Below are 23,726 nucleotides of genomic sequence, written 5' to 3'. Positions count from 1 at the left end.
ACGCCGATTTTATTAAGCCATTCTTTGCAACTATTTTATATGTGGACTTTTTTTTCTTTAATTTGGAATACTTCAGAGCACTTTTTTTCACAGACAGTAAAGTGAGCGTTGCTGAGATTCATTAGTCCCCTTTCCCCTGTGTGTAAATGGATCTCTCTCAGTTATGCAATGCAAGGGTACACAACCATGAAAAGTGCAGAGGCAGCCAAAAAAAGCATTGTTCTGAACTTGGATGTGTAAAATATTCATATTCAATAATAAAAAAATAAAAAAAACCCCAGCTCTTAATAAAAAATTCAAGGGGTAAAGTATGCATTGTCGCTCCATCCCCAGGAGCAGCTTCCACACCAACGTGTTCCGTGGGTTTTCACTGCCTTGTTTTACTCGATTAATTCAAAACCAATTCACTCTCAGGCATCCCAGCATTAGGTGCCTAAATTGACTCTGATTTCTCTGAGGGCTGTGTCTCTATGACTACAGGAGCAGCCAGTAGGAGCTGTGGCGGCTCAGGGCACCCAGCATGCAGCCGCGTGGTGGAGGTCGCTGTGCACCGACGGACAGTCCCAAATGGTGTTAGAAGCAGAAGGATGGGGCAGGGGAGGCCCTCCACTGAAGTTCAGATTGGATTGCAGGAGCAATGCCTTCTCAGAAAGAACAGTGATGCTTTGGCACAGCTGCCCATGGGGCGGTGGAGTCCTCCTGGAAGGTGTTCAGGAACAGTGGAGGTGTGGCACTGAGGGATGTGGTCAGCAGGCACGGTGGGGTTGGTTGTGGTTGGACTTGGAGATCTCAGAGGTCTTTTCCCACCTTAATGGTTCTGGGATCCGTGATAAGATGGACAAAAGCATCTGTCACATCTGTTCAGGACTGGGTCTGTTAAAATGCACCTCCAGCCAGGGGAAGCTGCCACTCCATGCTCTGCTTTCTGCATTGTCCCATGTCCTCACTTAGTGGCAAAGTGGAATCAGGGCTGCAGTGGTGCCAGCAGCAGGGAGTGCTGGAGAAAAGGGAGTGCAGGAACAAGAGGAGAGGCTCTGAACTTAGAATACTGTGTCTGGCACTGAGATTTTATGAAGATATATGAGAGAAAAGAATGAGAAACTCCAAAACAACCAATGCTTCAGATGTTTCTTTTATCTAAAGTAGAGCGAGCTAAATGTTTTACACAGAACGAGTCCCAAGGAGCATAAATCAGAGGATGTGAGCTATGTTTCATAAAGACCTCAAAACGCAACTTCTTTACCTCCCACATTCTCAGGCCAAGTATTTTAACTGGAAAAGCATGTGGGACAGGCAGTGTGCGTGTTGCCCGGGTCTGTAATGGCCGTTCCAACCGAGGTGATGGGTTCTGTGTCTGCAGTTTGATGCTCACACAGGACAACGTGGGAGAGCAGTGAGGGCATACAGCCCCAGGCACGCGATGCTCTCAGGGTTTGTGGTGCTGCTGTCCACCCCACTCCTGTGTCTGAGAAGGGAGGATCTTCCAAGAGCCTGCGCACAGCCGGCCACACGGAACCACGTCCTCGCTATCCCAAAGTTCAGAGCATCTGTCTTAATCAGCCTGCTTGCAGCCCGGCAGGATTTACTGCTTGTTTTTGCAGTGAATCTCTGCCCCCAAGGAGCAGGGAGGGGAACTTGGTGGCGTTAACAACCACCGCTCACCACCACAGCTCTCAGGACATCTCGGATCGACGGCCCTGCTGGCGTCACGGCCTCAGCCAAGCCAAGGAGCTGCTGCTGAGCCACTCAGCCCCGTAATGCAGATGAGCTGAGAAGATTTGGAAACGCTCCACTCCTCAGATCCTTCGCTACCCCGACAAATCCGAAGGGAAACACGCACGCTGCCAAAGTTGTTTCTATGGGTCATTCCCGAATTCCTACACAAAACAGTAATTCTCAGAACAACACAGCAGAACTATTAAACCGGTGCTGGTGGTCTGATGGCTTTCTCTGAAGTGCTGTCTTTCAGCCAAAGTAATATAGGTTTCCTAGAAGCACGTGCCCCCAGAGGGAGGAGTCGGGGGCTCTCAAGGTGCCCCAGACAATAGGCCAGATGCTGATTCCAGCTGTGCTGTTTTAAACCCACTGTATTCCGTAGATTTACGTCAGACCTGATTTTTCTTACAGCCATGAGATCATTGTTCCTTTTTGAGGGGAAGGAAGGCTCCCAGCCTGCCACAGGAACCAGCTCAGCTCCAGCTGCCGCACAGAGGCTGTGTTTCAGAGCTGCTCTGTCTTTCCTAGGGCAAATCACCAAGATTCTGGGTTCATCCCATTCAGTAACTTTAAACACAGGTTAAGAAGAGAAACAGTGGGGAGAAAGACTCCACCTGCCCCCGAGCTGCTGGGCTTTTATCACTCTCCACTTATCAAAGAGCACATTTTCTGGCTAGTCGGTCATCGTCCTTAGAATCATAGGATCAGTAAGGTTGGAAAAGATCTCCAGGAGCCCCAAGTCTGACCCTGTGCCAACTGCCCAACATTCCTCAAAGCCACATCTCCACGGCTCTGAAGCACATCCGGGGTGCTCAGCTCTCCAGCTCTGCGCTGAGCTGCTGCTCATTGGTTGTGCCTGCATGGAACACAGTCAGCACACACGGGGGGGACGTCCTGCAGAGCAGCTGAGAGGTGGTCAGCAGGCCTCTGAGCATCACCTGCCATTCCTTCGTAGGCAAAGGATGGAGGGTCCCTCCCTGAGGCACAGATGGCCCCAAACAGCCTGGAAACAAGCAGCCTGACTCACTGGATAGCAGTCCCATCACTTTGAGTCCCATCCAACCACTGTTGTTTCCAGTTGATGTTTACGGAGAAGCCTTCATGTCTGAGCTACATGTGTGGAGATTTTCTTTCAGAAGCCACGGAAGGGATTAAAAACAACAGTAATCCATGAAATAACTCCAGAATTTTTCTCTCCTCGAGTGTCCCAAGGAATTCCCCAGCTCCCAACCTGTTCCAGCTGGCACCACCGTGCATCCAGCTCTAATATCAGCACAGTCTGTAATGTTTCCAATTCTTCTGCTGAGGGATTACATGAAACCGAAATAATTCTTTCCATGGGGGATTACATAGCTGCTTTGTTTCTAATATTCCAGTCTATGAATGAGGAACGTTTCCTTGGGTACCTGTTTCTTCTTTGGCCATGGGAGCTGGTGTCACTGGGGACATCTAGGCATCAATCCATTTCATTAATTTCATTCCTAATCAATTAATTCCTAAAGGAACCTGATTAAATACTCTCTCCTAAGTCCAGGCTTTACATTTTGGCTGAACGCCCCGGGACAATTAAATTCACATCAATTATTGGATACAGCGTTGCCTATTTTAGTGATCAAAATGCATCCACGTGGTTAATTAGATAAAAACTCACCTTGAGGAGCCATCATCTGCTGATGGAAACGACTCTGATTTTAGGGGAAAATTGCTACTGATTTACAAGACTCTGGATCAAATGTCAGCTCTCGAATGTTTCTTCCTTTTTTCTGTTCAAGTACCAAAGTGTGCTTCGGGGATTTTTTTGGCAGGGGTTTTAGAGCAGGAATATAGGAAATGAACTGGAAAATTTGAAGACTACAGCAAACAAGAAAATCCTGGAAGGAACACACTCTATAGATCCACCCTAGCCATTAATAATATGGAAAGATTTCATTAGGAAGAGAGAGGGGGAAGAGAGGAAGCAGAGCGCTCTTCCTGGCCCAGCCTGCGGAGCAGCACCGAAGGACCCCATGTTGCTTAGGGGTCCTAAGCCCACAGCATCCACGTGCCATGGGCTGCCAGGAGCTGCCCCACAAGCCGTACCCTGGGCAATAGGTGAGCAGTGTGCTGTGCTCAGTGCATCTTGGGCTGCAGAATTGTTTTGTTCTTTCCCACAATGCATTCGAGATGACCGTCTGTTCTGTTGTGTCGCTTCCAGGCAAAGCACGCTGCATTAAAACTCCCACCACAGCAAAATAGAGCAGAGCAATTTAAAATCCCTGCTTTTGCCAAAACTTTTTGCACCGGTGTGTCACATCCCATCCATCAGAGCTTGCTGGGAAAGGCTTGCATGCGCATGTTGGTTTTTATCCTTTAGCAACACTCCTGCTCTCTTCTGGAAACAGAAATATCAGCAGGTGAAATGATGCTGAGCTGCGCTTTGTGCATTTGCATGGTGTGCAGGAGGAAGCTGACTCCTTGTGCTTGTGAAACATGCAGTTACTGCAAATAAACGTCAGGAGAAGTGAAAGGAGAGCACTGGGGATGCCCAGCAATCCTCATGGAGGAGATGGGCTCTGCCCCACAGCGGCCACATTCACCAGCACTGCCATAGCGGGCTCTTCTGGGCAGCCCCCAGCACACGAGGGGCCTGAGTGGCACACAGGAGCTCCAGGTGGTGCTGTGAACTATTGACCCCCTACCCACAGCTCATCAGTTGCTGGTTCTGTTCTGCCCAGGCAGCTGAGCTGCTTCAGCACGGGGTGGTGCCTCCATTTGTAATGCAGTAAATCCATTTTCCTTTCTGACATTCAAGAGGAACCCATCCGGTTTATCAGAATGCTTAGAAAACATTTTTATTGCAATGGTTTCACCTCATCCTTCCCAGTATGGATGGATCCATAAGGAAATTCATGCTCATTGCTGCCCTGGCACCAGGGGAGCAACCCAACCACACTGCAGGCACAGGGCTGCCCATGGCCAGCTGCAAGGGGAGCAAGGCCTGATGAGCTGAATGAAGTCCAGCTGGCTCCACTCACCTTAATCAAGGCACCTGTGGCAAACTGACTAATTATATATAAGTGGGGCTGGAGAACTTTCCAGAAGACTTAGGCTGCTGTAGGAGGAGGAGGTTGCTGGCAGTGTTCAGCCATCAGCAAGGGGACTTGGGCCTGCTCTGAGGTGCGTATGTTCTTTGTCCCCTTTGAAGTAGGGTCTGAAGGCTTCTTTAGTGTTAAGAATCGAAGCCACACAAACTAAATATGTGCTGTTTTGTGCTTTTGTGTTGTGGCTGCGTTCAATGTTGTGGCTCACTGAAATATGCCTGTAGTTGGTGCATGTCAGCAAGGTGCGGGGCAACCTGTGGCTTTAGCAGGAACCTCTGTGATATTGGGAGCTTTTGTATTGGGAAGAAAAACTGAATCCCAACTGCTTCCCTGTGGGCTTCAGGAGTTCCTGATTTGCTGCCTGTAGCTGTTAGGCTATAGTGGGGTTTGGGGGGAAGCTGCTGTAAGGAAATAAGTTGTCTCCTTCATCTAATGGTGCAGTGTTTCTTACAGGTCTGATTGCTGCTGTTATGGGGACCCAATTTCTGGGCATCAGGAGATGTCTCTTTTCTGCAGTGGGAGAAGAAAACAGCAAATGTAAGTAGGAGAAAAGCTATTTCTTGTCTAAAAATCCTGGTGGTGGGAAGTTCTGAGGCTGGAGGCAAATTAAAGGCGAAGTTGCACTTAATTGTTAAGATACTGTTCTCTAGGAAGCCTGGTTTACTGCAGGGTCACCTGCTCTAATTTGAGTACTGTTGGTTCTGCAGTGGAACGTGGTGGTGTGTGTTTGGTGCTGCTGAGTTAGTGCTTTGCTCAGGAGTTAAAGGTGATGGTATCTATTTGGAACATGAAATGAGTGTAATTAGTGTCTGTTGCTGGGCTAATTAGCAAATACTGCTGTTGTGTAGAAGTGTAGCAGGTCTCTGCAGTGCCCCTGAGCTTGCTGTGACTGTGGGATGTTCAGCATTGCTGTAGGCTTCTTAGCATTGTTACTTTGGAGTTTCTGCATGTGTGTTGCTGGTGGGATACTGGGAGGTGTAAGGAGGAGGGAGATGTGGGGGGTTTGAGCTGAGACACTGCAGGAGACCTCGAGGTTCCTCTCCAAAGGGGTGAGATTGAACAAGGATGGGATTTGGGCACTGGTTGGTGTGTGCTGATGCTGGACCTGGCCTGACTGTCAAACAGAGCTGATTCCTCTTCTCTCCTTTCCCCTGCATGGACTGTAAATGATGTGCAGGAGAGAGCTGAGTGATTTGGTGCAGCGTGCAATAAAACATGGAATTTGTTGGTCACTGGAGCTGACCTCGAAGGTCTTTGTGATGCTGGAGTGTGAACTGCACTGAAACCAAGGCCCTGGATGGAGTGTCAGGGGTTGTCCTCTCCTTTCTGAGAAAGCAGCCATGTCTGAGCTGCAAATCCATCTGCTTCTATTACAGAAAATACAGCTGCTTTCTTACTGCGTTTATTGTTTAATTCATTCATGCTGCTTGTTGGAAACACCGTCATTACATTCCTTCTGGGGCATAGTTTGTTTTAAAGAAAACTCTCTATGGAAAAGGCTTTCCTTTAAATTTAGTACAAAAGAAAATCCCAACTAGTTTTATTTATAGATCAGGGCATGAGAGATTTTCAGTTTTCGAGCTAGCTCTGTATCTCTGTTTCTCCCATAAAAAAGAAGTTTAACGTTCTTCTCATCCTTCCAGAATAAAATTCCTCCATGGTAATTTTTTTGTATATAAAATGCAGCAATCTCAGTGACAAAAGCACAGATTCTTCTCATCAACTATACTGCTGTGTTTCTATTATTGAGTGATGTGTTCTGGGTTTCTGTTGCTCTGACTGTACTGCGGGTTTGGGATGGCCACGTGCCTGAAGCTTTCTCCCATGTTTTACAGTGCTGTGTCCTCGTGCTGCCCCAGCAGCTGGCTTTGGTGGCCAGAGTGCCTGGGGATGAGTCCTTCTCTGTCTCAATGCTTTGTTTGGCTGAGCATTATAACAAGACTCAGATTCCCTTGGAAACATCAAGTTGCTTTGTGATCTGTAATTGATTCTCATTCTGAGCGGAGCTAAAAAGCTGCTGGTAATAATTGCATAGAAAACATGTTCCCCCCTGAGCATCCCCCAAAGGCTGGAGCTGGGGCTCCCATTCCCCAGGCTGTACTCACTAAACCCAAGCACTGCTCTTATTTGAGGCGTTTAAATCACTGTACGGGTGATCTCACTCCATTATTTTTAAAGAAACTTCAGTTCACTCTATTTAACTTTATACTTTAGAGAAATGAAACTATTTCCTCATCTCATTTATACCGAAGGAACTGAACTGCAGCTGAGTGGTAGCCCAGCAGCTCGTGACACAGCTGTTTCAGGGCACTGAATAGTCAGCAGTGAAAACCAGAGGCAGGTTTGGGGTGTATGGAGGAAACAGCATTTCTGGTGCTGTTGTGTAGCTGAGAGATGGAGGATGTGGAAGCTTGTCTCAGTCTGACAGCCACGTGGAGCAGTGCTTCTCTGCAGGGCCTCTTTGCCTGGGGTGCCATGAGAATGAAATGCTCTGGAAATGCCCACCAAGGTGTTCCTGCTCTGCTGGGTGTGCGCAGGCCTGCAGCTCGCTGTGCTGCTTTAGGATCAGAAATGCTTCTTGTGGCTCTTCCCTCTCCTGTGGGGGCAGCACGTGGGGCAACCAGGAGGGGCTCAGGCAGTGGGCCTTAGTGCTGGGCAGAGGAGAATGGCTGGGATGCTGGGTGCTGTGCTCAGGTCTCTGGCTTTGCAGCTCTTACCCGGGGCATCACAGCCCTGTCAGAACTGGGGTTCTGCTCCCTGTGTGGTGTGTGGCACAGCAGGTGCCAGGTACAAGTGATGGTGCACATAAGGAGGCATTTCTCTGGTTAACTGCTTGTGAATGTTAACTGCTTGTGCTCTGAGCTGACAGTACTTTGCTTTTTTTTTTTTTTGGTGTTTCAGACTTTATTTTGCTTTTTGTGGTATACAGAACTGATGAGGGAGGGCTGAAAGTTGAGACCAATGCCTTTGATTTCTTGAGCTGCAACTTTTTAATTGCAATTATTGGTTCTTTATTAAGGCTCCTTGTCCATTTTTTTTTTTTTCTTTTGATATTAAGAGGGCAGCTGAATACTGACCTCAGTGTGTGCAGGCACTACTGGAGATAATTGATTTCTGAAGGTCTTGTCATTTGGATACAGTTTTACCTGCAGGGCTGCCACCACGGGTGGTTCGTAGTGCCTGAATGTGCTAAAGCTGAAATCCCCAGGTCTACAAGAGGAGGAGCTGCTGTGGCCCCCCAGGGCTTCTCCATTGGCACAGCTGTGGTGATGAGATCTGCCAGGCAGGGGTTGTGTGCTGCTCCTGAATTGGGAGGGCAGGGAAGGAATGGCCCTGCAGAACCTGGCGGTGTGCACAGCTTTGTGTGCTGCTTGGGACCTTGCACTGCAGTGATGGGTACTTAATTTCTCCTTGAATTCAGGCAGTGCTGCCAGCAAGCAGTGGTAACCTTTCCCAGGGCAGTTTGATTGGAGGGGATTTAGATTGATAGCATGAAAGTAAAGTTACTCCGCCATGCCTTAGCTGGGTAATTCATGAGTTTGTTTCCTCTCTGAGTATTCCTCTAGAAAGGCTGTTTTTGAGATATCGAGTAAACTCAGCCATTCAGCAAAGCTTTCACTTGGCCCAGGTATCAAATTAATTTTTATTTTGAATGCTACGCCCATTGTAAAAGGGGATCTCCTGCACAGGAGGTAAAGCAGAGCTCTCTGTTTTTGACAGGGAATGACAAGCGTGTTTTCCTAAATGTGGTGTTTCTGCTCTTTCCTCTGTTTCAACACAAAGTCTTCACAGGAATAAACCCAGTGGAATATGAGTCACTGTAGGAACAAGCACATGGGCAAGGTGGGCCACTGCCTTATAAATGGTACAATTGTAGATACAGAAGCACAGAGACTGCTCTGGTTGGAAAGCTGGCTGGAAAATAGCAGTCATAAGGTAGAGGGACATTTATATTCACAGAAACCATTAAATATTTTGTATATATTTGCATTTCATTTTCTAACTGCTTTTTGAAATGAAGCTTGCCTCTTCCAGCTATCCATCAATTAGTGTATCACAGAGCTGCTGAGCTCCCTGTGCTGTCATAGTGCTTGTGTGGACAATTTGCGGAGTGAAAACCAAACAGCAAGGCTGAAACTCCCATGGACTTGACTATAGGCTGATAGAAGCATGGATGGATCATGGCATCCACAAACCCAGCTGCACACAGAGCTGAGGCAAAAACTGACAGTGCTGCAGCATTTGTTGCTCCATTGCTCCCATTGGTATACCTTGAGATTTCAGCTCGTCCCAATCCCTTGAGATGTGACAGTTCATTCTTCCACCTGTGAAATAAAAAGTGCTGCAGTGAATGTGCCCGTGGGTTGGAGAGGCTTCTCCATCAGTTAAACTGGGTGCAATGGATCACCTTTGTAGTGTCAGAACAGAGCTGGTAAGGGAATGCTTTGGGGGCTTCAAGAATCTCTATCTCCCATGTGGTGATGAAACCAAACCCTTGTAAAGCAGAACAGTAAATATGTGGGTGGGGGAGGAAAAAAAAGTAGCAGAAGGACTAACAGCCTCGAATGGGGCATTGCTGTGCTGTGCAGAAGAGGCTCAGTGCTCCCTTCCCTGTGCCTTAACCGCCGGGCTGCTCGGTCCTGTCTGTGCGCCACTGCTGGGCTGAGCGGTTCCGTGTAGCCGAAGCGATACCGGGGCAGAGATGGGTTTGCCAAACCGCTGCTTTCAGGTGCTGAGAAGAGCTGCTCGGTTCCCGAGGCGCTGCCCACCCGGAGTAGCGCTGCTGCGGTCCCAGCCCATGCGTGGAGCAGCCCCGCTCCGTGCGCTCCGCTCGAGGAACCGGGGTGACTCATTCTTCCTGGACACCATCCATCTCGCATGGAAATCGATGAAATTCTTTCTGTTGCGTTTTAACACATGTTCTCAGAGTTACTTTCTGCAGTAAGTCTTCATTAATTTGTTAAATCTAAATGAACTCCTGGTCCTGATGGCTTTCCCTTGGGCTGAGGCGAATGGAGGCAGCGCCGGGAACTCGCCAGGCGCTGTGAAATACTTTCCCATCCCTGCTTATGATCTACCAACCCGAGGACAGGCGCTCTTTGTGCTCTGCGCATTATTCCACGGGAGCGATCCCCGTGCCTTAAGGCAGAGGGGAAGCTCCGGAGGTGGAAAAACCGGGGGGCTGCGGTGCGCCGTGGGGAGGGGGCAGGGGTTCGGTGGGTCCCCGTGCGTCCCTGTGCCATCCGCTGCTCCCCGGGGGTCACACCGCACCCTGCTGGTGTCATTCCTCAGCCCCAGTTACGCTCCCGACTGCTTTATTATTATTTTTAAGCTGCTTTGTATTAAATTAATAAAATACGCTCGCGTCCCGTCGGGTCCCTGTTTGCACCCTTTACGCATCTTTGTAAAAAGGAGCTGCTCGTAAACGGGCTGCCGGCGGCTCTTTGCAGTTCATCGCGTTCGCAAAAGGAGTTCAGCATCCTCGTTTCGTTGGGGTGACTGCCTTAAGATTGGAGGGTGCGGGGGGGGCAAAGATCGTGTCGGGTTTCTAGGAAGCTTTTGGAAACTCAGCGCTCACCGAGCTCTGCGCGCTTTGCCGGCCGTCGGTTCGTTCCGCTGCCCATGGCCGATACCTGCTCGGTTTTCAGGTGGATTTGGGGCAGAGAAGCGTTTCCGATGCGCAGAGCTTTGGGAGGGCTTAAAGCAAAAGGAGCGTTTGGAAATGGGGTTGATTTGTGTTTTTCTTTTTTTTTCCTTTCTTTCTTTTTTTTTTTTTTCTTTTCCTGTTTGCTAGCGAAAAAAAAGAAGTGTTCTTAATTATGACTTGGGGGGGATATGCACAAAAAGCTCTTCCAGGGAAGTAATTCTAAACAGTGCAAAAAAAAAAAATCTGTATGATGTTCTATTTTAATAATCTTTTTCAGGCGTCTGAGTCGCGCTCTGAAAAAAAAAATAAAGCTTGTAGGAAAAAGGCACCACCAATACAGCCTTGAAAACAAAATGTGCAAACTTCTGAGAATATGCCCTCGTGTTGAATACACCGGATTTCTCTCCCGAGCAAAGGGGAAGGTTTTGTTCGTTTGGACAGTCTTTGAATACTGTTCTAAAACTTCTTTCAAGTGGGGACTGAAGAGAGAAATGTTAAGTTCTAAGAGGGAGACAATGCGTTAGCATCTTTGAACGCAGCTCCTTGCATGCAAATCAGCCTTTTGGCAATTTGGGGCACTTTAATTGGAAGGTGGCAGCGCGGCAAGATAAGGCTGCGTCCCTCGGAGCGCAGCACTGCCCGGCGTGGGATGGCCGTGCGGGGACCCCCACCCCGGTCCCCCCATCTCAGCGGGGCGGCCTCCGAAAGGCCCTCCTTAATGCAACCCGTCGGTTTAAAGTTTCTGTAATTTTCACCTAATGATTTTTTCTTTTTTTTTTTTCTTTTTTCTTTCCCCCCCGTTAATGCTTCCCCCCACAGCCCCCAGGGGCACTGTGTCAGGCCGGGCCCAGCCAGCCCTGGATGGCTTTTTCATAGCTCTTGGCTGCGCGCAGACCCTTCTCGGGATTAGTGGTCGGACTCCTCATTTCCCATAGCCATAAAAGGTCTTGAACTCAATTAATAGCTAATAATTATACAGCCGGCGTCAGCGGGGGGAGAGCGTGCGAAGGCTCCGCTGCAGTCCGAAGTGATGGGGGGGCATAAGGGGGGTGTTGGCCGTTACAGCGGGTGGGGCGGGGGGCCGCCCGGCGGGCAGCGCCTGAAGTGCTGCCGGGGTTCGGTTCGCTCACCCACCTCTAACCCTACCGCCCCGTAAAGCTTTAATCGAGGAAATATCTTTTGGGGTGCGGGGGCCGCGAGGCCCCCGGAGCGCTGCGCTGCTGCAGCCCCTCAAAGGGAACCGCGGCGGCTCCGCGCCTTCACCTTGAGAAGGGCCGTGCCGCTAAGTGCGAGGGGAAAACCGACGTACCCAGTGCGTTGCCTCGGGCGCAATGTGCGGGGGGTGAGAAAGCAGTGCGGGGAGCCCCGACCGCTGCCCGCATCGCCCCGCCGCGCAGCGCGCACCGCTGCCCGCTCGCGTTCCTCCCCACGCGTTGCGCGGCCGCGTTCCGACGTCTGAAAGAAATAATCGTTAGGGTTCCTCAAGTTCTCTTTAATGGTCGCGCTCTCCTGGAATAAAGCAAGCTGCTGCGTTTCTTTTACGGCGGCGGTGACAATACGGTTGAAGTTCGATATTCACACGTGAACGTTGCTTTTCTTTTCGTGACTCGTTATTTTCAGACGGGCGATGTTACCTTTCCCCGGCCCTGCAAAGCGCGGCCTCGAGCAGCGTAACGAATTTGGAGGAATTCCTGGGGCTGGGAACGGTTTGGGGGGAAAATCCGAAAGGGCCGATTTATACCGCGTGTTTACAGGGCTGGGAGAGCCAGAGCTTCTGCTAGAAATAAGAAGGACAGCGTCTGCTGAGCGTGTTTCAGTGCAGGGAGAGGTGTCGGTGGGGCAGCGAGCTGCAGGAGAGCGCTGCGCTGCGCGGCTTTTGCGCGCAGATAAATAGAGGGAGTGTGAGAGCGCAAAGCAGCGCGGCTGATGCACAAAACGCGTTTTTCTGTCCTTGTGCTTCCCGGTCATTCTGAAAGGCATCTGAGAATAATAAAAATAAGTAGGAAGAATAAATATAACAAAAGCACTTGAAAAAGGAGCGGGGGAAATTCTTCGGGAAGGAGATCCTGAAGGGTTCAGGGCGGCTGAGGCGGGGTGCGGGGTCGGGGTGCGCTGCCCGCCGCCCCCAGCGCTGTCCTTATCCGCCCCCTTGTGCCCGCAGCACGCAGCCGGGCCCGAAAGGTGATGAAATTCCTTGGCACCGGCGGGGCGAGCCGCTCTTTGATTGCGTGCGTTTAAGGCAGCCCTTAATTACAATGTGGTCGTTGTGTGGGTGCTTCCTCCGCTTATTAATGGCAGATTAGGAAGGGAAAAGCTCCGGGGAAGCGTGTGACATTCTCGGGGCTCGCTGACCCGTCCTGTGCCACGGGCATTTGCGTAGTTTAAAATATTAATTCCTGCTCTAATCTCCCCGCGACGCTGCGAGGAAACAATGAGGAATTTATGCGCAAATCCTCGGGACGGGAGAAGGGTTCCGCTGCGTGTGCGGAGATGCCGCCGAGCCGCGCCGTCCCAACCATTTTAATCTTCTTTAGTGCTTAAACTTGGGCACAACAAGTGGCGAAGGGCCGTGTCCCGATTCTCCCCGCCTCCCCGTGAGCCCGAGGGCCGCTGGGGACGGGGCTGCCCTTAGGATGGGGGTCGCGGTGCCCGTAGCGCATCGCCGCCCCTCCGCAGTGCGTGCGGCACCCGGTGCTGCAACGGGTGGCAGCGGGGCCGGGAAGCAGACACGGAGCTGCGAACAGCAGCGAGAGGTGGGCTCTGTAGAGCCTTAATACGCGGGTTCCGTTGGCCTCAGCCCTGGGCCGGACCCCTGGCACAGAGGGGAGAAGGGTCCTGGCTGCGCTTTTCTGCGCATCGCCCCGCGGGGGTCTCCCAGCGGGGCCGGGGGCTGCGGGCTCCCTGAGGCCACCCGGGCTGGGCCCCTCTCCCTTCCTCCCTCCCTCCCCGCTCATTAATTTCCGATTCTGGGTGGAAGCGCTCCAACAGGTGTAGGCTGCGCCGCTGCGGGATGGGAACGGCTGCGGTTGTGCCCCGAGCCCCGCACTGCGCCCGGTGCCGGCGGGGACGCACCGCTCGGGGCCGGCACAACTCTGCCGTCCTCAGCGCACCTCGCTTAAAAATTCGTTCCCTTCAATTTTTTTTTCTTCGTTTTCTTTTTACCCCTCGCCTCTCAACCCCCCATCGCAGGGACCCCCGCTGCCCCCCCCCCCCCCCCAGCACCGCGGCAGCAGCAAGAAGGAAACAGGAGAACAGAAACGCGAGGGCTCGGCTCGGCCACGCGGCGCCGGGACGCGCGGCGATTTTCGATCTTTCGATCGCTCCTCGGTGCCTTCCTTTGCAGAAGCATCAAATAAAGCCTTTTTCTGGGGGGGGGTGGGGGGGTGGGAAGGTGGGTGTCCGCGTACACACAGCCCCGAAAACATTTCTCATCTCTTAAAATACTCGCGAGTGGGTCTCGGTGACGCGCGGCTCCGCTGCGCGCTCATTTACCGCAGGAACTGAACTATTTGCTGTGGAGAATCGGAACTCGGGGGTGCGGGGCTTTGGCCCCAGCACAATTCCCTGCGGGGCCGTATTGAGCCCCGCGCAGATCCGCGGAGCTCGCCGTGTTCCCGGCCCGGGGCTCACGGAGCGCTCACCTGAGCGCGGCGTTCCTTCGGGTCGGGGCCGCCGGGAAAGGGCAGAAATGAACGGGGCAGCGTTTCGAAGCTGCACTTTTCCCTTCCCCTCGGAGAGACGCAGCCGCCGAGGTCGCGGGGAGAAATATTTCAGCGAATCGCAGCCACGAGGGATCCCGTTTCCCGGAGCGGCTCGGCTCGGTTTACCCACGCCCGGGTCTCCCCACGCGTTCCGAGGAAGGAACCTCCGCGCACCGCTTCAGCGTTCGGGCGACACGTGGCTGCTCCTTCCCTTCCTCCGGACGCGGGGGTTGCATTCGGGCTCCCGTTCCGCCGCCGTCCCTCTAACGCGGGCTCCGACACCCGCCGGGCCCCGCGCCGCTCCCGGCCGCAGCCGGAGGTCACTGCGGAGGGGCAGCGCGGCCCCCGGTCCCACCTGCGGCTCCGGGCGCACCCGCGGAGGCTGCGCTCGGGGTTCCCCCGTCGGTGCGCGACCATCAGCGCGTCCCCGTAGCCCTTTATTTTGGGGAAGCTTGGCGAAGGCGCGCGCTTTCCCTCTCTCCATATTAATCTCATTAAATCCTACCTTTCAACCTTCTTCCGTGACCATCTGACCTGGCCACTTGAATTCAAACAGTGCTTTCTCCGCAGTCAAAGACAGCACATCAATCACCGGGCTATTTACACTTCGCTCCTTTCTTCAAAGAGGAGCTGCCCGCTCTCCCTCCACCTTCCCTTCCGGGGACGACGGGCACCGTTTGGGTTTACTGGTGTTATGATCGTACATCTATATATATTTGGTTTCTCACCCCCCTGTTCTCGGCTGTCCGTGGGTCTCTCGGCTTCCCCCGGCGAGGCAGCGGCCGTTCTCTCGGGAGCGCTCCCAGCGGCACCTGGAACGCAGAAGAAAGCGGCACCGGCACCCGCTGTCCCCGGGCGGCCCGGCCCGGTTCGGCCCAGCCCGGCTCGGTTGGGCCCGGGCGGCCCCGGGACACAGGCAGCCGCACCGCGGCATTCGCTTTGTTTTATTTTATATATATACATATATATATATATATATATTCCCGGTCAAAACGCGTCGAAATGAGTGAATAAATTGGGGTAGGAAGAGCTTTACCGCTGAGCTCTGCGACGCCGGTAGTTAAAATAAATATCCCCGTACAAAAGAGAGCCGTGCCGGTACGGCACAGAGTGTAAGTTGGTGCTGGTTAGGAGTCAGGAACCCCCCCGCGCAGAAAGGGGCAAGAGGAGGAAAAGGGTAAAAAGGGAGAAAATAAACAAACTCGTTGAGAAGTTGCTGTAAATAATCGTTATTATATATCTATGTATATTTCGGATTAAAAAGAAAAGCGCGTTTAAAACGCGTACGAATTCCGAGGAGACACCCGTGAACAAACTCTCGACGGCATTGCTATTAAGTAATAGTAAGAATAGCAGGAATAACAGCGATAATCACCTCGTTCGGGGATGGCACCCGGGTCCGCGGGCACTGTCCGCTCCGAGGGGCGCTGCGCGGAGGGGTCGGAGCGCTGCGCGTCTGTCTTAAAGGGGCAGATCGGGGGAAGGCTGCGCTGGTGCGCGGAGAGAGGAGGGGGCAGAGATAAGTGGTCTGGAGAAGAGGATAGGACAGGGGAAAAAAAAACCAACCACCCCGATGATGATGAATACATTGGAAAGTTTTTTTGGCCCTGGTGAGGGTGTCAGATTGAATGCTCTGTGCGCATGTGCGAAGGTGTCCAAACTGACAATGCTTGGGAGATGAAGATAGTGTGTAGCTGCTTCTGGGCTCAAGGAGGAGGAGAGGAATCCGCAAGCCGACACGATGAGATCCAAGGCGAGGGCGAGAAAACTGCCCAAAAGTAGGTCCTTCCTCTCCCTTCTTCCGCGTACCGCCGCCGCGGGGTTCGGGCAGCGCCGCGCGGAGCCGGGCCGGGGGTTGCGCGCCCACAGCCCCTCTGCGCGCCCGCGGCGGCGGCGGGAGCCGCGCTCTTCGCTCCGGGTGCGCGCAGCCCTGGCGGCCCCGCGCTGCTCCGCGCTGCCCGGGGAGTGGGAGCCGCGGGCACAGGGAGAGCTGCGCGGGGCCGGCGGCCGGGGGAGAAAAGCGAAAGTTAGCTCGAAGTTGACGAAAGGGGATAGCAACTTTTTTTTTTTTTTTTTTTTTTTTTTTTTTTATTGAGTCGTTCCAAGTCTTGTGAAATAATATTCCTGGCTTTTGAAATAGTGGGCGCTAGAGGTCTGCGTTTGGCATCTGCCTGCGCGATGCAAAGAGACTTAGAGCTGGAGGTGGGGGGGTGATGGGGGGGGTGAAGGGGGGGGGGGAGAGACAGCACAGACAAACGGAAAAGAAAAATAATAATAATAATAAAAAAAGCGGCCCTTCCAGCCTCGGAAACAATTATCCGGGAGGGCGAAGGGAGAGAACGCGTAGCGGGAGCGGCCTCGCGCAGGGCCGGAGCATCGGGCAGCGCTGCGGGCCGGGCCGGGGGCGAAGCGGCGCGGGGGGGGGGGAGGGGAGCGGGGGAGTGTCTTTAATTTTTAATTTTTTAAAATTTACTTGGGGGTGGAATTGCAGCTCGTAAGTCTTGCGCGGCTTTTTTTCCTCCGTCTTCTCCCGGCCCCTCTTTCCTCCTTTCTTTCTTTCGAGTCGTTTCAGGCCGGATTTTCAGCGGAGCGCGGTTTCGGCGGGGAGGAACGGGGCAGAAAACCCCACTGCGGCCGCTCAGTGCCTTCCCCCGGGCCGGGGCCGCCCTCCCGTGCCTTCCTGCCCTTATTCCGTACTTTCTGTTCCCCTCCGGCTCCGCGTTGGGGGGTCCGGGGGTCCCGGAGCTTCCTGGAGCAGCAGGAATAGCGGCGCCGCTCCGCGCGTCGGGAGCTGGCGGTGCCGGTCGGGCTCGGCCGACGGAGCGCAAATCCCGCGCTCAGGTGCGGGCCAGGGGCTGCGGGAGGACCGCGCACCCCGCGCTCGGTTCGGGCTTTCGGCGCTGACGGGCCCCGGCGCGGAGCTCGGAGCAGCGGCCCGACCCCGCTCTCGTCGTGGCCGAAATCACAGCGCAGCCCTCGGCCGAGATTCTGTAGCGCTACGGGGCCGTTTCTCCCTTTCCTTTTCTCATTTATTTTCCCTCTTCTCGCTCGCTCCGTACCCGAGTTCTCTCGCGGCCCGCAGCTCCGCTCTCCGAAACTCTCCGCTCCCGCAGCCCCGAGGCCGCGTCTCACCCCGCGGAGCTTCCCCCGCTCCCACAGCCGCGTGCGTTGTTCCGCAGCCGCGCACTTTCCGCGCCCCAACGAGCGCAGCTCCGCTCGGGGCCGCCCCGCGATCCGCGCTGCGACGCGTGCGGGAAGCGGTAGCCGCGGAACCGCCGGGCTTTGATTTCCTTTTATTTTTACAATAAAGTGGTTTGAAGAACAAGCACTCAAATAATAACTTTTTCTATTAAAAGAAAAAAAAAAAAAAGAAAGAAAGAAAAGGAAAAAAAAAAAAAAAGAAAGAGAGAGAAAAAGAAAGAAAAGAGAAAGAAAAGAAAAGCCAAATCCTTGTCGCTTATCGGCTCGAGTTGCGTTGTTTTAAGGAGCAGTTTTCAGAGCGCTGTGCCAGCGAGGTTGAATACAGTGGAATATTATCGACGTTATTTTATTTTAGTTATTATTATTATGATTATTTTCCATTTAAAAAGTTCTTTTCTCTCCTCCCGAAGCCGGCCGGGCTCCATGCGTGCCCGCTGCCCCCGGCCCTCCTCTCTGGGCGCCGGGAGCTGCGGCCTCGGGCGGGCACTGCGGGACAGGGCCGCTCGGAAGCTCTGATTAACATCAGGTGTTTAATACAATACAAGGCCCAACGGTTTATGGGGTTTCAGCGGAGGATTTTTGAGGGATCACGGTTCCAAACAGTAGCCCGCAGCTAAGGTTTCACTATCCCAGGAGTATTTATTTGCAGAACTGCTGGAACACGGACGCGGGGCTGCGGGTCGCTCCGGGTCGGTACCGATCGCTCCGTGCCCGCACCGCACCGCGATGTACCCGGGGGGGAGCGGCGTGCGGCGGTTGTAGGAAACCCACGGCTACGTTGTAGAATTTCATTTCATTGGACAATATTTTAAGCAGATGTGAAGCTCCTCTGGGACTTCGACTCTATTACCTGACTTGGAAAGGGGTTGAAAGTGCGTATGCGAGCCGGGGTGGGGGTGAGAGGGGAACTCCGGGCGATTCGGAGCCGACTCGCGAGGAGGAAGGCGCAGGTATCGGGGCCGGGAACGGCCTCGGCTCGCTGCGGTGCGCCGGCAGGGCCGGAAAGTCGGGGCGAGGGGCGGCGGTGCGGTGCGATGCGGGGCGGCCACCGCCGGGCTGAGCCCCGCCGCCCCCTGGCCCGGGATGGATGGCGGTACCGCTGGCCGAGCTGTGACCCCCCCGGCTCGGGGCTCCGTCCGCGGGGCAGTCCCGGAGCTCCCCGTGACGGCGGAGCGAGGCCGGGCGGCAAACATCGGAGCGCGGTGCCGCCCGCACGCCGCCAATTCGTTCCATTTCGACTCTTCGAGCCGGCTTTGCAAAGTACAAACGGGCTCGCAGACCACACGCGGGTGAGCGGTGGTTGCGGTTTAAGTTCAAAATAAACGTTCGTGCCGGAGAAAGGCGGCCGGTGCTCCCGCAGCCCCGTTTGTTTTTTAGCGTCGGGAACGGGACGAAGTTGGAGTCGCAGCGCGAGTTTCAGAGCCGGAGCGGCTCCGTGGGCTGCGGGAGCGCCGCGTCCCTTCCCGGCCGATGGCTGCGGGGCAGCGCGGGGCCGATCCCGCTGCTCACGGAGCGGATTTCTCCGCGTCCAGCGGGCAGTGCCGAGAGCGCGGCGCACACGGAAGATAAAAATATACGGAGCTTTTGGGGGGCTTTTAATTTTGGAGCCTTATTATTATTATTATTACATCTCCGAGGCGTCTGCTTCCTTCATCGCATCTCTCCCCAGATCCGCGGGAGGACACGAGCACGGAATGGGCTCCGGGAGCCGCAATGCCACGGGCAGCGCATCCCGAACGGCCCGGCCCGGCCCGGCGCTATCTCCGCGCCCGCGCAACCCCGCGCAGGTGCGGCCGGACCCGCCGCCGCGCAGCCCCCGCCGCCCGCCCTGCCCCGGATCTGTTCAATTAGGCAATTAAAGAACCCGGGCAGCGAAAGGAGTGTGTGTGTGTGTGAGTGAGCGAGTGAGGGGGGGGGAGTTTGATCCGCTAATTACGGTGATGTGTAATTAGCGCTTCAACAAAAATTAGCAAGGATTTAAAATCAGTTTAGTCTTAAAAAAAAAAAAAAAAAAATTACCCGAATTGTACAAATATAATTTATCGCTTCACCCCCACCTGCCCCCCCCTCCCCCTCCCGCTGTACGTATTTAATTTATTTAAGAAAATGCAGAGGGAATAACTGCATTCCCTTTGGATGGCCGTTGCCGTAGCGTTGTGTCCAAACCCTGCACGGTGCATGGAGTGTCCGTGCAGACACAACTGATGCACCGTAAGAAAGATCTCACAATATATGGTAAAACTGCAGGCACCGCAGTGGTGAACCTGCAAGGGATGTGCAGCAGTGCAGCGAGCTGCGTGTGACGAACTTAGTTTAGCGACAGGCAGGGCTGCCTTATTTTCAGACTTTGCGTTGGAACTGCGATCGGCAGCAGCAAGGTGGGTTTCTGATCAGCAGAGGTGGTTAAAAACAAGAAGCAGACAGCAAGGCTGCTGTGAGCGTATCTGAGGGCAGAGCCGGGGGTTGCCGTGCTGCGTGCTGCCGGAGCGGAGCGCCCGGAGCCGAATGGGAGCGAGCGGAGCGCACCTGAGAGCACCAAATCTCCACTCGCTTCTATGCAAAACGCGACGCAGGAGCTTGGGTTTCACAACAGAGCAGCAGTCAGTGTAACTGTGCTCGCTGTAATCGTACCCCGGCTCCGTGTCGGATGTAACCGCTCCGTGACCGCCGCTCTGAGCCGCGGCTCCTGCACCGCTCCACCTGCGCTGGGAAATGCCCTCCTGCCCATTGCCGGTGCTGTGCCCCGAGCTGCTGGCAGGGAACGGCCCCGATGAGTGGCAAGTGTTGTCGTTGTTATTGCAGCTCTGATTATTAGGGCTTCTGTGTTTAATAAAAGCTCGGCCCGGTTTAGCGCTGTGCTCAAAGTCCCAGGGAAGTTTGCAGGACAGAATGAGGTGCATCTCACAGGGCCGTGCTGCCTGACCGGAGCAGCGGGTAGAGAAGCTGCACTCTCCAGGCTTCGGCCCTTCTACTGTGCAATTTGCACTCTATTGCAGTGTGATTTTGTTCCCGAGGCCTTTGCTGTAATGCTGGGTGCTGTGTGCCCTCTGCACGGCTCCATGCCTGTCCCACCGCTGCAGGACGCCCCGTTCTTTCAGCCCCGTTATTTAAATGATAAACCCGTGCAAATCTGGGCTCTGGCTGCAGGGATCCAAACGCTGCATTTCTCATGCCAGCCTCCCAAATGGCATTTTAAATCCTGCAGGGGTAACTCAGCAGCACACCGACACATGCACTCACATTGGTGTCCATGTGCCCATAGGGATCAGGGCTCCTGAAGGATACGTGTGGACACATTTGTTTCCACTCTCTGCTAACAGCCTGTTGATATGTCAGAACTCTGCAGCATTCCACACCAAAATTGCTGCTGTGTTTTCTGATCCCAAATCTGCTCCCTTTTTTTTTTTTGTTGTTGTTTTTTGTTTTGTTTTTTTTTCTATTATTTTTTCGGGAGGAATTGCAGGTCAGGGATGTCGTGGTGGAAAAGATGTACGACCTTATTATTTCTTTTATTTGCTTAATGGATTTTCATGCATCACCGCTGCCTACTCCTGGGCCGTTTATTTTTATTTTTATTGCAGTCGGTTGTGCGTTGCGCTGCGTCCAAATCTGTAACAGAGCGTCCCCATCCCGAGGAGTTTTTTCCTTCTCATTGCTCAGTGAATGATGTGATTCTCTCTGCTAATAAAAACCAAAATGTAGCTTTCATCCCCTGAATGCACGTTGTTCCTCTGGGCGCCCGTGCCCCGAGTGAGCTGCTGGCTTTTCAGTTAGTTAATTAGTGAGTTAGTTAGGAATTGGGAAGATGTGCAAAGCACTGGGCTGTGCTTTGCACTTTGGGGGGCTGCGCTTCTCTTCTGTGTTCTCCTTTTCCAGCTGAAGGAAGGCAGAGCCGCATCCAGCACAGCACAGCGATGCTTCCATGGCCGCCCAGCTTGGCCTCCATTGGGCTGGCGTGGAAATTCCTCATCTGCTGCAGGGTTGGCTCTGTTGGGACGGTGCAGAGTGGCACCCGAATGAGGTGGTGGGGTTCATTTCTCCTCGCTGGCCTTCAGGTCTTTGAGGTGCTCTGCTCCGAGCTGGGGGTCTCACTGCTCTGTTGGCTTTGGCTCTGCCAACTCTTCCACCATGGGCACAAGATCCCCACGTCAGCACTTGGGGCCAATTTAGCTGTCAGTGCCAGATAACACCAACAGCCTTTTGGGAGAGGTATTTGTGTAATAGTGAATGTTCTGTACGGAATATAGAGGGTGGGGAGAAGTCAAACTGTAGTGAATGCTCTGCTTATTTTATATCCACTATAACTATTTTTGTCCGTGAAAATTGGCTTAATTATATCAATGGAATGTTTCTTTTTCAATTCTGCACGCAATTAGTCCATCTTGCTGGCTGCAATTTATTTTAATAAAAAAATAAACCGGTGGCGTGTTCAGTTCCTCATCCCCTGGGGACAAATGCGATTGGTGTGTTTAATTTCATTAACTACAATGCGGCCTACTGGAAAAATGTATAAAATCAGCTTTATACAGCTTAAACACTGGCATTTGAAACAAATCATTACGGCATTAGCTGTCACACTGGTAATTCTAGAATCCAAGACAAAAATATTATAGCTGTTTTTATAACCCTCCACGAATACACTGTTAAAATAATTTGTAATCATTTTTTAAACGTGCCCCGATGGTTTTTAGTTAACAAAATCTTGTCTTAGGGTGGCTGTGCGTTGTCATGCGTGGGTTTGGTCGGGAGGCTCATCGGTCACTTCCACCACACAAAGCCCACAGCTGGCTGCTGAAGCCCCAGGCTCTCAGATGGGCTCTCGGTGCTCATTGAAACCTGTTTGTTTCTTTTTTTGGATGTGTTTTCCAATGGGATTTGCTCGTGTTGGGCTGCAGTGCGAGGGATGGTTCTTCCTAGCAGTACAGATGGAGACGTGGTGGAGTCAGACCCATTTTCAATACAGCTCTCCTTCTGTCTCATCCTTGTTGGTGCCACTTCTTGGAGCGGTTCTGAGCACTGCTGTGGGCTTCTGAGGGCTGGAGGGAGCAGAGCGCCTTGGCCTGTGGCTGTGGGCTGTGGGACAGGGCTCGTGTCATTCAGATTCACCATCAGCTGAGCCCGTTGTCGCCAGCTGAGGATGCCAGCCAGGAGATTTCACAAGGCTGTGCATCAGATGCACAAGCACTGGTGCACGGCTCCTTTCAGGACATCCACCTTTAGCATCTGCAGCTCAGTATTCCAGTGCAGAAGTGCGCTCTGTTTATTTCTTCACGATCAATTCCATAACCTCAGTGTGTGTCACACAGTGCTGGGCCCCAAAGGCACAGAGCCCTTCCTGGAGCCACACAGCAGGGCAGGGCTGTGCTGCCCAGCAGATCCCATCACCACTGCCATAAACAGTAGTTAATTTTCTTTCCCGTATCTTTAACTTTATAGCAGTGCTGTTTCGGTCCCAGCGATCCCCAGATATGTTTTATTGGCATTGCAGGAGGAAAAATAAAAGCAAGCAACTCAAAAAACCAACCCAGATTTTGCTAAAAATCCTTGATTCCATCTCCGATGCCCATGAAGTTTAGTTCCCATCAGCTTGGCGTTTGCTGTCCTTTCAAAACAGCATTTTGTGGGTTTTATTTCACAGTGAATGGACCTTTTGGGCTCAATCATGTAAATGAATTTTTAAATGGCTGTGCTTGAAGTTCATGTAGTATAAAATTGCTGCACTATTTTTTTCTGTTTATAGAAAAGGACTGGTTTCATTTTGTATTTTATTACATAAATGCGAAATAGGGAACACGCACAACGAGCAAACCATCATGTATTTTATTTCAGAATTATCACATAGGAATAAAATAAATCTAAATCCCCGCATGGCACAGTGGTCGCATTTAAAAGGCAGCTGATGCCTCACGGATAGCTCTGACAAGCTCAGGAGCACTTCTGCTCCTGTATCCCATAGAGAACGAATGGAAACCAGAGCGGGGTCACTTGGGGAGTTCTTAGAGCTGGAGAGCTGCTCGAGTGCTTAGCCTGATAAAGTTGGGAACGGAGTTCTGCCCTTCGTGTTGTGTTTGGTTGCGTCTGTTAGGGAGTGAGGGCTCCATGCAGCTGAATGGTGCTGGAGGTGAGCTGAGTGTGCGCTGTGTCCTCGGGGCCTGGGGAGCTCCTGCTGCTCAGCATGGACCTGTTCCGACCCAAAGGGCAGCGAGTGCTTCCAAGTGCTGCTGTCCTGGTGGTGAGATGGGCCTGGGGACTTAACCAGGGGAACGTCCCACTGCTGGGCTCATTTTTTCGTGCCTCTTGTGTCGTCTGGGTGGGAGAAATGAGATTTCGGGTCCTGCTGGGGCTGGGAAGCCTATTTGAGTCCCCGTGCCCCAGGGCGGC

At 52.9% G+C, this 23,726-nt stretch overlaps 1 protein-coding gene across 4 annotated transcripts in view; it reads left to right on the top strand.

Annotated features, from left to right (window-relative positions):
• The first annotated feature begins 4,796 nt into the window (after positions 1-4,796).
• Positions 4,797-23,726, top strand: part of PRDM16 (PR/SET domain 16) — a 212,125-nt gene continuing 193,195 nt past the window's right edge. For 3 of the 4 annotated variants that reach the window (XM_048967893.1, XM_048967892.1, XM_048967895.1), the window contains exons 1-2: positions 4,797-4,872; positions 5,250-5,333. In XM_048967893.1, the coding sequence (XP_048823850.1) occupies positions 5,267-5,333 (67 nt within the window). In that variant the 5' untranslated portion in view covers positions 4,797-4,872; positions 5,250-5,266. Of the gene's footprint in view, positions 4,873-5,249; positions 5,334-15,814; positions 15,923-23,726 lie in introns of those variants that run through there. The other variant, XM_048967894.1, reaches the window with a different exon arrangement.

The sequence above is a fragment of the Lagopus muta genome, chromosome 21 (assembly GCF_023343835.1).
Source record: "Lagopus muta isolate bLagMut1 chromosome 21, bLagMut1 primary, whole genome shotgun sequence".
In the NCBI taxonomy this organism is placed as follows: domain Eukaryota; kingdom Metazoa; phylum Chordata; class Aves; order Galliformes; family Phasianidae; genus Lagopus; species Lagopus muta.
Note: the sequence above shows the minus strand (reverse complement) of the source record. Positions and strands in the feature narration are given on the sequence as shown.